Source organism: Oreochromis aureus, linkage group 4 (assembly GCF_013358895.1).
Source record: "Oreochromis aureus strain Israel breed Guangdong linkage group 4, ZZ_aureus, whole genome shotgun sequence".
Taxonomy (NCBI): Eukaryota; Metazoa; Chordata; class Actinopteri; order Cichliformes; family Cichlidae; genus Oreochromis; species Oreochromis aureus.
Genome location: NC_052945.1, coordinates 16,255,659 through 16,271,511, shown reverse-complemented (window position 1 = coordinate 16,271,511; position 15,853 = coordinate 16,255,659). Strand labels below are relative to the sequence as shown.

At 36.8% G+C, this 15,853-nt stretch overlaps 2 protein-coding genes across 4 annotated transcripts in view; both read right to left on the bottom strand.

Moving 5' to 3' along the window:
• Positions 1 to 1,484: 1,484 nt before the first annotated feature.
• Positions 1,485 to 15,853, bottom strand: part of LOC116321423 (nuclear GTPase SLIP-GC-like) — a 59,585-nt gene continuing 45,216 nt past the window's right edge. The window contains exon 21 of the mRNA XM_039611688.1: positions 1,485 to 2,780. Coding sequence (XP_039467622.1) covers positions 2,711 to 2,780 — 70 coding nt within the window. The 3' untranslated portion in view covers positions 1,485 to 2,710. The remainder of the gene's footprint in view (positions 2,781 to 15,853) is intronic.
• On the bottom strand, positions 4,134 to 15,620 carry LOC116313199 (nuclear GTPase SLIP-GC-like). Of its 3 annotated transcripts, XM_039611699.1 has the most exons (17): positions 14,646 to 15,620; positions 14,429 to 14,510; positions 14,208 to 14,320; positions 13,896 to 13,934; positions 12,543 to 12,567; positions 12,298 to 12,384; positions 11,896 to 11,983; positions 10,868 to 11,084; positions 10,529 to 10,747; positions 7,114 to 7,320; positions 6,846 to 7,021; positions 5,741 to 5,834; positions 5,571 to 5,658; positions 5,332 to 5,453; positions 4,915 to 5,088; positions 4,669 to 4,833; positions 4,134 to 4,252 (listed from the first exon to the last, which is right to left on the bottom strand). In XM_039611699.1, the coding sequence occupies exons 2-17, from the start codon at positions 14,493 to 14,495 to the stop codon at positions 4,247 to 4,249; spliced, it is 1,887 nt and encodes a 628-aa protein (XP_039467633.1). In that variant the 5' UTR covers positions 14,496 to 14,510; positions 14,646 to 15,620; the 3' UTR covers positions 4,134 to 4,246. The 3 variants fall into 3 exon arrangements, with proteins under 3 accessions (XP_039467633.1, XP_039467632.1, XP_039467634.1); XM_039611698.1 differs by having other exon boundaries at positions 4,134 to 4,833; XM_039611700.1 differs by lacking the exons at positions 13,896 to 13,934; positions 14,208 to 14,320; positions 14,429 to 14,510; positions 14,646 to 15,620 and adding an exon at positions 12,723 to 12,849 and having other exon boundaries at positions 4,135 to 4,833.

Here is a 15,853-nt window from a genome sequence, read left to right as displayed (position 1 = left end):
TAGTTATTGTTTGTTTTTTTGGACTGCTGTAACTGGAGCCTTGTCGTCTCGTCTCTCTATATACTGTACTGTATATAGCGGAGATGACAATAAAGTTTACTTTGACTTCAGCACAGCAGCGAGCAGGCGCACCGAGGGCTCTCGCGCTCACTTTTCGCATAGAATTTCAAAAAAACATCGGTGCAAATTATAAGTCTGTGTCATGATGTCTGGTGTTTTCGTGTTTGTTGGTTTGTTTTTATTTTGTTTTATTTTGCGAGCTGGTTATTAGATGCTGCTCCAGCCAGCCAAAGAATCCCCCGCCGCCCCGCCCTCTCCTCCCTGTGCAGCAAGCAGCAGGCGCACCTCGCAAACGGAGGGCGCCCTTACTCCCAGCAAATGGCCGTAAGAACACCGATCGGTGCCCATGCCATCCCCAAAATGTGCTGGCATGATGTTGGGGCAGCATGAGTACGAGCAACTTTTTTTGCTGATGCCTGTGATGCCGCCCTGGGCAACCACCCATGTCGCCCATATTAAAAACCGCTACTGTCTGTGCACCAACATATAAGCAAAATGTTTGGTTTAAGTCAATCCTCTGTGGCAACCATCTTGTCTTGCTGGGAAAGAGGAAGCCCTCTTTAAATGTAGCTCTTTTATAGGGTGTGAGCTGGAAAGAGTAGGAGTTTGGTTGGTCAACCATTTGAAGAAATGTAATTAGAGAAGTGTCAAATGATTTATAAATTGTGTATGTGCATATATGACACATCTGCTTCCATTATTGACAATTGTGTTAGGTTAGGATTATTTGTGAAAATTAATCTTCTGTGTTTTTCGTTTCCCTCACTGGAAGGATAATGCAATAGGTCAAGTTTGAATTGAGACGGCGTGGTCTGAGAGTATATACTGTATATATGGATGGGTTGCCATTTTGGAAGTTGCTGCTTGTGTGAAAGATTAGACAATAAACTAATGTTGTTTTCTGCTCAGTCAAGTCAGAGTGACGTCCGCTGTTTTCCACACTACACCTCTCTGCGTAACGAGCAGCAGATATGTGATCTGATGATTTATCACAGTTCCTGGATTGTCAAACACAGATTGCATCCAATTGTCAACTTGACTCAATTGCAGACTGATATTAGACTTAGAAATTATAAGTTGCCCATTGTGTGAATGTGAGTGAGTATAATTGTCTGCCTCTCTGTGTTAGCCCTGAGATAGAGCTGTCCAAAAACAAAAGAAAAGAAAACAAAGAAAAATAACAACAACAACAAAACAATGCCCTTTCATAACTATTCATAAGGATTTCCATAATGGGGATTACAGACAATTCAGGGACTTATTTCAAAGACTTTAAGTATTGAAAATGTATTAATAGAATTCAAATAACATCTGGCTATAATATTATGAGTAAGGATGTACAACTGTAATGGAGAAGGTCAAATGTTTTTCATTTTTATAAATTATATTAACAACTAAACTTAATCAAAAATGATGGCATTTTAGGATATTTGTGCTAAAAAAGAACAAAACAAAGTCTAATTAAGATCCAAGGTAAATTGCGATTAACATTGTAAGAAAAGCTTTTAGAAATAATGTGATAATATATTTTATACAAAATATACTCAGTTCTTTTGTGGGGACTCAAATGGCATAGAATACTTAGACAGACCTGCAACAACAACAATGGCTGTTAGGTGTGACAGAGGTGCACCTTAGACAAACTCAAATTCTGTCAGCTGCACACATTGTCAACATATCACAACAGAGTCCACTGATACTACTACCAAAATAATGTTTATATAATCATATTTTTTGTGAAGAATAAACATGACAGGTAATAGGTTGTAGGGAACAAGAAAGCAACAATTAAAGAGCATGACAAGAAGTGTGAATGCATCCTTGAAAAAAAACAGAAACTTTAACTTTTACAAATAAATCTATGACTACTTGTGTTTTTCATACACAAATCCATGTAATCTATTGTTTGATATTGTTTTCAAGAAAAACACCCTCTGCTGTGGCTGTAATGTATGAAAACCTGTCAAAAACACACGTGTTTGTGTGTGAAAGGTTGAGATGAAAAATTAAACATTTATTTGAGGAAAAAGTTAGACACAATGCAGAGGGATAAAACTAGTCCTGTAGCTGCATGAGATGGAGTTACTTACCCTAACTGACCAATCAATGTTTACAAGATAAATTTTAGGATTCATTAGATTTGAGTACTAAACATTTTAGAGATCCCTACCTTTAAATATTTGTAGGTAAATACAATTACAATTTTAATTGTAAATCTAGATAAAATACATTGATATTCCATTTAATTACAGGGGAATTACGCCTTACATGTGGGCCGTATTATAAAGTGTTACCATGTTTTCATCTTCTGTGTTAAGTAAACTGATTTTACATGTACTGAAATATGCTATATAAATGTCATTGTCATCTGAATGAGCCATAACTAAACTCATGAATAAAAGCATTAAAATAGATTTGAAATATATGTAGAGTGATGTGATGTAAATTTCTTACAGTTTTTCCTCAAACTTCTCTGTCAGCCTCAAGATTTAAAACATTAAAAGATAAATATGTCTTACAGAAATAAAAGTCCACAATCACTTATAATGACATTCACAAAATCAAAGTCAAATGTCACCAAACAACTTTTAAAAAGAACAAATAAAAACAACCAAAAAGGATTGAGACCAAATCAGATGGTTTTTTTGTTTTAAACAATACTTCCTCTGGGAAGACCTGTTTGTGTCCAGGCTTCTGCAGTTTCTACCTGGTCAGCAAATCTGAAACATCCACAAAAAAAAAAAAAAAAAAAATGAGCAAAGGTTTGACAATGAGCAATAACAAATGGAAATAATATAATTTCTACATTTTTTAAATATTAATATTGCTTGTAAAACTCCTTACACTAAAGAATACTAATTGCTATTATTAGTTTACATTTTGAATTGCAGATTCCCCTAAAATGGAGTCATTGCAGCCTCTGGGCTGATCAGCGTGTTTACTTAACATAAATGTTACATTGTTAAGGACAAAAAATTGTTTACTTTTTTGTAAAATTTTATATATTTAATGTAATACCATTGATAACATATTAGGATTTAACCAGTAAGGGACACTTCATCATCTGGAGTACCTGCAAGTTGATGATAATGTTTCTTCACCATATCAAGCTCTGTTGAAACATCTGAAAAGGAAAACATTTTTTGAATTGTTGTGACTCAGTAATTTATAAGTTAATTAAAAAATAGTTACATAGACTGAGTTATCAGGTGCAAGATTGCAAAGATAACGAGAAAAGGAAGGAAGCATTATCAGGCACTTGGAACCAGTGTAATTACAGCAAACTTTCCTGTTTACCTGGGAGTGAGCTCCCATCAGTCTTGAATGAAAGTTCAAAGGATTCCTTCATAGTTTCCTCCAGAGTCTCCAGGATGTCTCTCTAATTTGAAAAATTGCATTCACTTATCACAGATCAAAATATTGTGTTAAAGTCAAATAAAATTACATTTAGAAGTTTCTCAGACTGGATTTAAAATATAAATGGAAACATACATTTTTGTATAACTCTATTCCAGTTAAACACAGAAAAAGCCTTCAGGTGAGCTATAACAAAATATGGTCATAATATTTCTTCATAAAACATGACAAACCATTAAACTGTGCAACTTCTCCAACATGGTATTTTTTGCCCCTTCAAACATGTCCTTCTTTGAGTGCACATGGTTCTTAATAGTCTCCCTCATGTTGTACAGCATGCCTTCTCCTCTAAATTCTGCAGCCTCTATAATAAGACAGAAAGCTCCAATCAGATTTCTCTTACTGAATAATGATAAATATAAATATGTGTTTTAGTGCCAAGTTGTGAATCTCTGATATTATTTCTTACTCTTGTAGCCTTCTTTCATAATGTTCTCAATTGTCTCTGTCAGACTGCTGTAGACTTTTTTCTTCCGTTTCCTGATGATTCTGTTCAGTTTTGCCTTAATTTTTTCTTCCTTAGAGACAAAACATGAAATACGAATGAACATTGTTTTAAACTACTTCAAGCTATATAACTAATGCTAACTTTTCTTTTTTTTCCTTTTACTGTAATTTACTGTCTGAACTGATGAGTATAAAAGTTTCATCTCTTACCTCTGTCTTGAGAAATCTGAGCTGCAGTTCAGCATTTTTGTACTTTTCAATCAGAGAATCGGTGTTAAGTGAAAAAGTCTTGATGACTCCGTTGAATGCTCCACATTCTGAGTCATTTCTAAAACATGTAAACATTGTGGTTATTAATGGCAGAGTTGGATTTATTTTTTATAAATATCATATGTTATAAATTACATATCGTGGATAATAGTGATGGGTCGGTCGCGAACAAAATGGCTCTTAGAGCAGACTCTTTGAAGTGAACAATGCGACCCGGCTCCTTATTGGGAGGCGTGGATTTTTTTTTGATTTTTTTTTTTTCTCTTGCCTTCTCTCTCACTTTTTTTCGCTTCACACTGCACGTCAGCCTTGTGTTTGCACTGAGCACAGACGGGAGGGGCGCAAACAGAGCCTTGCGTTTGTGCCCCTCTGTACCGCCCCTCGGCGGTAGTTACACTCGGAACAGCAGTAGCACAGTAGCCCTATCATTATTGGATAATATTATGTGACTGTTTAGAAATTGTGTTTTCTTACGGGAAAACACAATTTTCTGAATTTTCTGAATTCTTCATCAATGCTGTCAGTCAGACATGAAGCCAACTTCATGTTAAGGTTTATTAGAGTCCCGTTCTTTGGTTTGTGGACGCCACCATTCTCAACAACACACTTCAGTACCCTGCAAAAACCACTGTTCCTTCCCTAAAACACAAAACAGAATTATTTAAACACATATTCATGTCAAATCTGTTGTTTTGTTACAACTAGATTTAAAATACATACACGATACAAGAAGATCTTGAGTTTTTCTCCAAATGTACATTTGGATTTCTCAACGCCATCATCAAGGCATTTTTTAAAAGCCGTATAGGTGTCTTCCATTTCGTTGTTGACATTATCAAGTTGGAGGATCATGATTCTCTCAAGTTCTGCATACGCCTCGCCCTTTTTAACTTTCTGAAAAATATTTAAAGAAATGAAACCATAAAAAAAATGTTTCTTATACATTATGAATTTCAGTTGGTTTTAAAAGTCACTCTCCTGTAATAAAGACCTGAGAAGTAAAATAGAACAGCAAAAAACATGAATCAATTGATCAATTAATAACCTATAAATTAATAAATAAACAAAAACTGAAATAAGAAGACATTTGAGAAATTCCAACATGTATGTTGTTCGGTATCTTTTACTTGACCTTACCACTCCTCTGGAGTTGGCTCCTTGAATCAAAGACAGAATCCCATAAGCTCCATACACATAGTTTACTGTCTCAGAGTGACAGTCATTGAGCTCTTGCAAAAATCCCTGAAGTTTGGGTATTTCTGTTAAGAAGAAATTTCAGTGCCACAGTTTGACATTACACACTATAATTCAAAATAAATAATTCTTCTTTCAGTCAGAGCAAACTAAAACAACATGTGCACTGAGACTTCACCTACCAGTTTCTTCTGGACTTAGATGCTTCCCTTTTAGGAACTCTTTGGAGCTCACTGTGAACACTTTGAAACTGTCATCAGTGAAGTGTTTCTGCAGAAAAATGATTTTATTTTAAAGCATCCTTACAACTGTGGAGAGTCTGTATTATTTTCTGTCAGCCTATAAAACTCACTTTAATCTTGCTTCGCTTGTTGAATTCTTTCCTTACTCCATCATTGGCTTGAATGTTTCTTTTAATTATCTGATCATGGATATCAGCTGATGAACTACAAGAAATGTGCATATGTACTGTTACCATCATCACTATTATCATCACCATCAATAATCTGGGGCAGGCTGGGTGGTTTTGTTTTATTCTTGGCCTTTAGGTGAAAATGTGGGAATCTCCCTTTCTGACCAAGCAGAGCTTTCCCTGACTGTTGCACACCTGCAACTCACTATCAACACCTAGGACTGTATTTAAAGACTGGCTGTGGCAATGTTTCTTTGCCTGATGGTGGTGGTCCTCCAATTTGTTGCTTTCTATTTTTAAATGTCTGGTCTGGTTAATATCCTCTCATACTCCTACTTGCCAACCACTTTAGTGTGGTGCTCTCCACTAATTCACAGTTCATAGTATATGTTTCTTTCATTGTAAATAAACCTATTAAGCTTCAGTTGTCCACCTTGCAGGTCCAGTCATTTATGATGATATGACGTTATTTGTTTAATGTATTTATTTTGACTGTTTGAAAAAAAAAACAACTTCCAAATATGGGAGATTGGTACCATTTATACTTAAAGCACTCGGAGAAAGGCCAGCATGTTTATTTGGATAGTGACGTCACCACACGCTGACATGCTTATATACAAGTGTTTTTTTTGTCACAGCAACTACTTTAACTTTGTTGCTGAAGGACTGTGTAATGGCACTTTTGCTTTACAATGTAAAATAGCTGAATTACTCAACTGTAAGGACCAGGATATGCATGATTTCCTATAATCTCATAGATTATGTGCAACATACATTAAAGCTGCCATGATGTCATTTATATCTCTTTATTCTCTTGCTCTCCTCATTGCTCACCCTTTTCTCTCTTGCTGTCCCTCTAGAACTAAAAAATTCCACTGCCTGTTCCACTCTGGCCAGGGAATTCTCTGTTTATTACTCAGTCCACCATCTTCAATAAATGTTCTGTATTAATTACAACAAACGCTCAGCTCTGTGTTTCATTCTAGCCTGGATTGATCTTATATGGAAACACCCTGTAGTTGATCAGCATGCAAAATGTACTTACAGATCATCTGAATCATCAAGAAGATCAGACTTGGTGCAGATAAAGTGAATTTGCTGACATTCGCCACCATTTCCAATCAGACTACTGACACTTTCCAGGATCTCCCAGGCCTCTTTCTCTGCTGCTGCTCGATTAATTTCAGTCACAATCCACACAGTAGAACAATCTCCAACTATCTGAAAGGAGAAAAACATGTCTCAGTGCTTAATAGAAAGATGACTGTTTACAGACAACACAGTATAAGCAAAGAGCAGTAAATGTGAATTACCCCTTTCCACATCTGATCTCTGCACTTGTTACAGTCACCATTTCCAGGAAGGTCCACAAGTGTGACATGCTGGAGAAGAGGCTTGTTTGGCACCTTGACAGTCACACACTTCACTAGTGGCCAAAACCACTTTTTCCCTTCATTACCTTCTTCTTGTTTTGAATCACTTCTTGTGTACTTGATACATTTTGCAGAGAGTTCATTAGCCTGCAATAAATAATAAAAGTAAAGTGGTGCAGTTTAATTTCAGTCCTCACAGAAACTGCTTTACAAAAGCCATTAAAAAGTCAGTGACATAAAAAAATTACTTATAGAAATTGGATCACTAAAAGTTGAGTAATTAGTTTTCAAATTTAAATTTAAATGAACAGATTGTGTCATGTACAAGCTAAGGATGGACCGATCAGATATTATGTATCGGATCGGTCCGATACTGACATAAATTACTGGATCGGATATCGGAGAGAATTAAAAAAAATGTAATCCGATCCATTAAATATCACAAAAGCACCTCACAAAACTTGCGACATGGCGTAACCCAGCTCATGACCTTAGCAAGTCGGAGCAGTATGCGTCACGTGATAGAGCGACTGTGGCGTGCGAGACCTGTCAGCGGTCTGGCTGAGCATTTGGAGCCTCGCTACCAAACCGGCATTTCATCTCCGAGAAAGCTATCTCAGAGAAGTAAAGCAAGCGTGTAAGTTCATCTCTGAATGTTTGTAAAGCATTCCCATGTTAAGCTTAACAACCGATATATGGAGCGACTGCCTCTTCTCTCCCCCTCCCTCTCCTTTTGCTACTTTAAAACATGAAACTGATCAATGATCAGCTGATCGGCTTTTCTGTCGCGACTCCCTGTGTTCTAGGAATCCATCCTACCCGACAAACCATCCTACCCGTTGTTTCTGCGCATGCGCACAACACAAAATTAAGTGGCGAACCGCCCTACCTTTATGAATATTAGCTAGAAAAACACTCTGACGGGTAAAATTAAGTGCCAAACCATCCTACCTTTGTGAATGTGACCTACCAGCATACTTTAACAGCTAAAATTTAGTGGCAAATCATCCTACCTTTGTTAATCTGAGCTAGAAGCATACTTTAACAGCTAAAATTCAGTGGCGAACCATCCTACCTTTGTGAATATGGGCTACAAGCATACTTTAATGGCTAAAATTAAGTGGCAAATCATCCTACCTTTGTTAATAGGACCTAGAAAAATACTCTGACGGGTAAAATGAAGTGCCAAACAATGCTACCTTTGTGAATGTGACCTACAAGCATACTTTAACGGGTAAAATGAAGTGGCAAACCGTCCAGGCTTTATGAATATGAGTTACAAGCATACTCTGATGGGCAAAGTTAAGTGGCAAACTATCATATCTACTTAAATTTGTGCTGGAATTACTCTGTGACAGCAGAAATGTGCATAAACTACTTACGGTAGGACGTTTTGCCAAAGTAGGATGGTTTGTCAGAAAACCGTCTCTCTTATTTGCTTATCGTCCGTTTTGTGCAACAAAGAGGAAACCAGCGGATAAACAACAGCAGCACGTTTAAGCTTGATAAACTGTTGTTAGAATTTATTTAATATTACTTTCTACACCAGGATCCTTTTCTACGTAGCTGACGGCTGGTAACTGTGCAGGGGCGGGTCTAGCAAAGTTTTGCCAGGGGGCCAGGTAGGGCATTAACAGGAAAAAGGGGGGCACAAAGACATACTTTTCTTTCTTATTCTCATTCTCATATTCTCATGTCTAGCTTTTAATAAATAATTATCTGAATCTTGCAACCAAAGTTTTCATTTGATGAAAAAATATATAGAAGTCCATTATTGTATATAGTAACTATTAAGTCTAATATACCCTAGTAAGCTATAGTACTTTTCCTTTGGGAAGGTACCATCTGTGCAGTCTGCAATTCTGTTGAAGTTGTATGTTGAATCTATTTAATTATTGTAGAAAAATAACTGGTTTCTGTGCATTTGTTTTACACATGCATTAAATTAAATTTGATGATGTCGATTAATCACCATGAGGTGGAGGGTGGGTGTAGTTCTTTATTTTTTTTATTTATTTTTTGCTGGAATTTGGCAACCCTATTAATTAGGTTGTTTAATATTTCCGCTAAGTACTCTTTAGAATACCAGAATAGGGAGGATGGTGTAGGTTTAAGTTTATTTGATTGATCAGTGTTGCTGAACTATGAAATATTTTGGGTGCAGTGTGTTTTTTGCATACAGGTATAACAGAATAGCTTTAGTGTTTTGTTTTTTAAAACTTGAGTATGAACTTATACAAAATGCAGCAAGATATAAAAAAAAAAACAGCTTCATTGATTATAAAGTACACTATATCGGATTCATATCGGTAGATATCCAAATTTATGATATCGGTATTGGACATTAAAAAAGTGGTATCGTGCCATCTCTAGTACAAGCTTCCCCTTGTTTTGTATTGGACCAAGACAGTCCCCCACTCTGAGGGGCAGAGAGGGGGAATTCAGGTCATGGGAAATCCTTTTTAGAACAATCAACCATTTGATAGTTTGGAGAAAGTGCCTAATTATTATTCTAAACCAAAATGAAAATAGATATTTATGATTTATGTAAAAGTTTTTATTCTCGATTTAAGTTACACTAAGTACGCTCTTGTTCTCAGCAGTTAGTATTAGTATTTACAGAAAGTACTTCCTTTGGTCATTTTGCACAGTTGTCACTTTGGGACACTTTAGGCTGCTCCCTTATTTACAAGGGGTCCCTACAGCGGATTACTTGGCATGTTTTGATTTTCAGGGTTTTACACCACTTTACGCCATTCCTTATGCAACTGACTGTCAGACACTGATTTACTAAAGTTTTTGGTCACTTTGATTCAATCTTTGCTGACTTTGCTCAGCAGTGAATTTCTACAGAGCGATTTAAAAAGGGTAAGAGTAGGTTAAAACAGGGAACTGTTGTGTGAAGAGGTAAAGGTTCTTACTGCGATTTAAAAAAATGGACCTGGACCAGTCTTGGGTCTTGTTAACCACAGTTATTACAAGAACAGATTTTTTTATGGATATGTGATCATCTAAATTCATTGGGGGATCTCAGTAAGATCTGTTTCGTTGCGATTACTGGATCTGTTTTCAGTGTTTTGTGTTTTTTAGACTTTTGAATCTATGCTGCATTCTGTTTTCAGAAGTGAATTATGTTTCCAATTCTTAGTCTTTTGATAATCTGGTCAGTTCCCTTTTGTGTACAGGTTGTCCTAGTTTCACCTGTGTGCCCTTTCTAGCATCCCCAGTGTGTAGTCTATCATGGCGCTCTGTGATAGTCAGTCTGTTACACAGCAGAGTTGTTCAGTGCTGATGCTCACAGTGCAACCCTTGCAAGAATGCTTCCTCTAAAGTAATATGAGAGTTTTTGTCTTACTGATTCACATGTCAAAATCTTCCGCCTGGATTGGAGAAATTCTGGAATTTCTTTGAAATATTTGCTGTCCATGGGATTTTCAAAAGACCTTCTCCATTCTTGTCCATACAGTGCTGACAGCTTTTCAACAGCATCACGATAATCATCATTATCTTCCTTTTCTTGATTTTCATTATTGTCAAGAAGCTGACGAAATGACCACAGCTCATCTTTCCACTCCTACAAAAATAGATGACATGCCATTTATTGAGGCATGTACCCAGCTTTAAGCCCCAAGAACTGCACTGTAACACATGATTTTGCTTGAAGTAAAAATCAAATTTTGAGAATTCATTTTACCTCCTTTGTGATGAACTCGATTTCTGCCTCATACTTTAAGCTACGTGTGTTAGCCTCCACTTTGATCATGACTGAGGTGCATGCATTGACACTTCCTGAGGGTAAAAGATTCTTCTCTTTGATGATGGCATTTATCAAAGAGCTCTTTCCAGCCCCGGTTTTACCAAAGACACCAACCAGCTCCCTCTTGTCTGTCTCCAAATCACTGATCTTTTTCCTGTTGAACAAGATTTTAAATATGGGTTAACTGATTCAGTCATGAAAACATTTTTAAGCATGCGTTAAAAGATTTCAAAGAGAGCTATAATCATGGTCGTGATTATCCACTGAATTATCAGCAGATATTTCAGTTTTATACACTTGTTCCACTAATTGTTTACTGTATGTTGCTTTGATCCACGCCTTCCTTTTTGTGTCAGCTAAAATGATAATGTTTCCCCCAAGAGTTGGTAGATACTGGGAACACAAAATGTAGCTAAGTCACCAAAACTTCCTAAAAATATCAGTCTTTGTTGGTCTTAACTTGGAAAGTTTTAGTTTACTACTGAATCATTCCATCATCTATAATTGTACGGCTGTAAGTCAGCAGTATAACTTAAAAATAACTAAACAATGAACCAACACACCAAACAGAAGGAGACCAGAAACAAATTGGTGAATATTGAACCAAAAGGGTTCATGAACAGGCGGCAAAATGTTTGATGTTTGGCACTGTTGTCTCACACCACCATCTGGCTGGGGGACTTTTTGTTTTGAGTTTACGTGTTATCTCCATGTTTGCCTCAGTTCTCTCCAGGTACTCTGGCTTTTTCCAACAGTCCAAAGACATGCAATTAGTGGATTTAGGTTAATTGGTGATTCTAAATCCTCATCAGTCCATTTTGTGCATTTTTGCTGTGTGGAACCAGGCTGATACATTAGAGAATATATGGATGACTGGGTGTGTAAAGCGCTTTGGGGTCCTTAGGGACTAGTAAAGCGCTATACAAATACAGGCCATTTACCAATATAAAAAACTTAATACTTACCTCAAGAAAGCACTGAGTTTGTCTTCGTCATTTAGTCTGGCATGTACAAATGTCATGATGCTTTTCACATCAGACAGTATGATTGATTCTGTGGACAAAAAAAGTAGTAAATAAACTATTTAGAAGGAACTATAGACTAGAATAACCAGAAAATGTAAAAACTCATGTTAAAAAACAATAAAAACCTGTGTGAAGTAAATATCAGAAGCATAATGTGACAACTTAGCAATTGAACTTAGTATACCATTTATCATGTGACTGTTAAATTTTGACAATAGCCCAAAGAAAAAGTAATTTCTAGCATCAAAGATGGAACTCACATGTTGGAAAAATTGTGCTGCACAAAACTTTAACCCTATAGTGGCTTAAACTGTGACACTGTTTAGAAAGAGATGTAAATACCTGGAAATCCTGACATAGACAGACGCTGTCGCTTAGCTGGTGACTGCAACCTGCTGGCATCACTTTGAAGGTCTGATTTTCTCTTTCCTGATTGGATAAAAACAACAAAAAATAAGAACAAAAAACGTGTTTCTCTCAGCGTTGTAATTTATTCTTAGTAAAGTTATGTAGATTGCAAAAAGCTATTGGTGCCTTTAAAACACAGACTAATATGAGATACAATAAATATGATGCATGTGTCTCACCTGTATCACTTGTGGATGGCAAGACCTGAGGATGAATATGAGTTAAACAGGAAATTATCACTATTTGCATTGGCATTGTTGTTTAACAACATTTAAAGGACACTAACATTCAAGTTTTACAATCAACAAACTTAAATGCAGTTATATAATTAAGATTAGTAGTTACTGAAAAAAACCTACGGCGTTACTTTTAACGCTGTTATTTCCATCCATCCATTCGCTTCCGCTTATCCTTTTCAGGGTCGCGGGGGGCGCTGGAGCCTATTCCAGCTGTCATAGGGCAAGAGGCGGGGTACACCCTGGACAGGTCGCCAGTCTGTCGCAGGGCCAACACACAGGGACAGACAACCATTCACACCTAGTGACAATTTCGATTATCCAATTAACCTATCCCCACAAGCTGCATGTCTTTGGACGGTGGGAGGAAGCCGAGTACCGGAGGAACCCCACGCAAACATGGGGAGAACATGCAAACTCCACACAGAAAGACCCCGGCCTGATGGTGGAATTGAACTCAGGACCTTCTTGCTGTGCGGCAACAGTGCTAACCACCGTGCCACCGTACTGCCTACCTGCTGTTATTTCCATCACTGATTATTACTGCCAGTGTATTTTTAAATATGCAGATAATTCTAACAAAAATTCACCTCTGTACACTAGCATAGCAATGATTGTCATTCATTAGCTTAGCTTGGCTGTAGCCAGCTCACTAGGAGCATGGCCTCTTCACCTGTCCCTCCTGCACTTTCCTACTTATTGTGTCAGATGTTTAGTTACTCCTCAGTCTCCTTTAGCAATAATGATACTTGCATTAAATGTATCCTATTTGCAGCTCTGGAGGCCAGGATCACAGAATTGGAAACTCTGCTTAGCACCCTTAAAAATCCCATAGCTAGCCAGGCCCCTGTAGCCTGTCCAGCCAAAGGTTAGCTCCCTCTGGCAGATTGTCCTGAGCAGCCGGGGAAATAAGATGGCTGGGTGACAATGAGGAGGAAGCATAGTCTTAAACAGAAGCCCCTGGTACACCACCAACCCATTCATGTGTCTAACTGTTTTTCCCCACTTGGTGACACACCCGCCGGGGATCAAACTCTGGTAATTGGTGATTCTGTTCTGAGACATGTGAATCTAGAGACACTAGCAAAGACGACCAGACAGGCGACACTGAGGGAAATTTAAAACTGCTGGCTAAGTAAAACTAACTTACGTCGGCAGTAATGACACTCCATTACATCAATCGGTGGTAACTAAAATTAATATTGAATCAGTATGTAACCTTATAGGCAAAAGAATGGAGCTTTACTTTGTCTCAGGCAGTTGGGTCATATGTCTGAAGTTCAGTATAATCCTTACCTGAACCACATCAGCTGCTTCTTCATGCTCCTGTTCACACTGCAGATAAAAGGTGCAAAGCCAAATATAATAATGAGCACTTAAACATGTATTAAAAATTGTATTTCTTGTATAGATACTAAATCTGTTTCTTGATTTCTGTTTTATTCTTCCTCTACAATCAAAACATTGTAAATCCATATTAGTAAAGAGTTAACAAAAATTACACTACATATTATTACCGCCAGCACATTTTTTTAATATCCAGATAATTCTAGCAAAAATTCAACTCTGTACACTAAAATAACAAGGATTGTCAAAAAACTTAATTACCTTTAACAGCTTGAGTTTCTTTTTGAATTTCACTCTTGGTCCAGCTTTTGTGATCAAATTCTCAATTTCTCGATCATCAAGATCAAAAATACTTTCTTTATCAATTTCTTGATCTGTAATTAAAAATAAAGTTGAAGAGATAAAGATTATTCTTAACTTACTTCACAGATCACATCAGGATCAATATCTGTACCCATCATGGATTCACGTTAATACTTTACCTTCAAATTTCTCCACCCACTCACTTAGCCCCCATTCAACCAGTTTGGTTCTTACAAAATCATCCATGACCAAGAAATGAAACTGAAATATAAAATGTAATATTTAACCAGACAGTACTGCTTTACAGATTAGACATTTGTGATCGACTTCTCCTTTAATGCATATATAATCAGAGACAGTGATATAAAATTCAGATTAAAAGTTCAAACTGCTCACCTTTTGTTAGAAGTAATGCAGGAAAAGGCTGCTGAGGGAGATGCGAAGTAAGCAGTGAGACACAAACAGGAAACAGGCGGGAAAAAAGAAATCGAGCAAAAAGCAAAGTCCACAAACAGATACGGTTAAAAACAAACTGGAACTGTGTGGCTCAGACTGCACAGGTGCAACTGCACCTATACATATAATAGAAAGGTAAATCCAACATGAGTAAAGTGGGTGCAGGGGAAAGCAGAACGGAGAACTGAGAAAGGCAGGAAGAGGAGGTGTTTGTGCAGCGCAGATGGGAGTGACTGGCAGACAGTTAACAACCTTCCTCAGAGCAAGGGTCTTTTTTTTTTGTTTTTTTTAAACAAGGGAGTGAAATGATGTTGGGTGATGAACACTTTAAAAAAAATTCTTAATTAATACCATCTTTAATCCTCATAAATACTAAGAAAAATATAAATTGCCACTATTTTCTGTCACAGTCATCAGCCCACCCTCGAACAGCAAATAATATGCAACTGTTAAGTTTGACTTGCTGAATTATGGTGTATAGCTAGTAGATTCACTGACAATTAGAAGCAAAAAGAATTTATAAATCTTGACTGAAAGTTGTTGCTTAATCAGTGTTTGTGTTTTTAGAATGGCGTATTTAACATGCTCAAATGTTGTATTGTGGAATAATACAAATAAAAGGACTTAACATCCAGCCTTTTTATGGGAATCGCAATGCAGAGTGATAAAACTGAGTTTATTTAGATGTTATTTTGCTAGTAGTTTATCAAGTTTAAATCTAATCAATATGATGAAAGAGAAAATAATGAAATTATTTTGATGCCTGACTTTTTCACCTAGATTGGGGGAGTGTTTTTCACTACGCTGCTCATCCTTGTGTCTCTCTGTGTGCGTGAGATTGTGGAAGTCTGAGAGATGTGAGAATCTCTCAGTTTACTATGAGGGGCCGTACAAGCCAAAATTCATTCTTTCACTCTCACACACATACATTCTTCTCTCACACACATATATTTTCACTCTCACATACATATATTTTCACTCTCACATACATATATTTTCACTCTCACATACATATATTTTCACTCTCACATACATACATTTTCACTCTCACATACATATATTTTCATTCTTTCACTCTCACACACATACATTCTTCTCTCACACACATATATTTTCACTCTCACATACATATATTTTCACTCTCACAT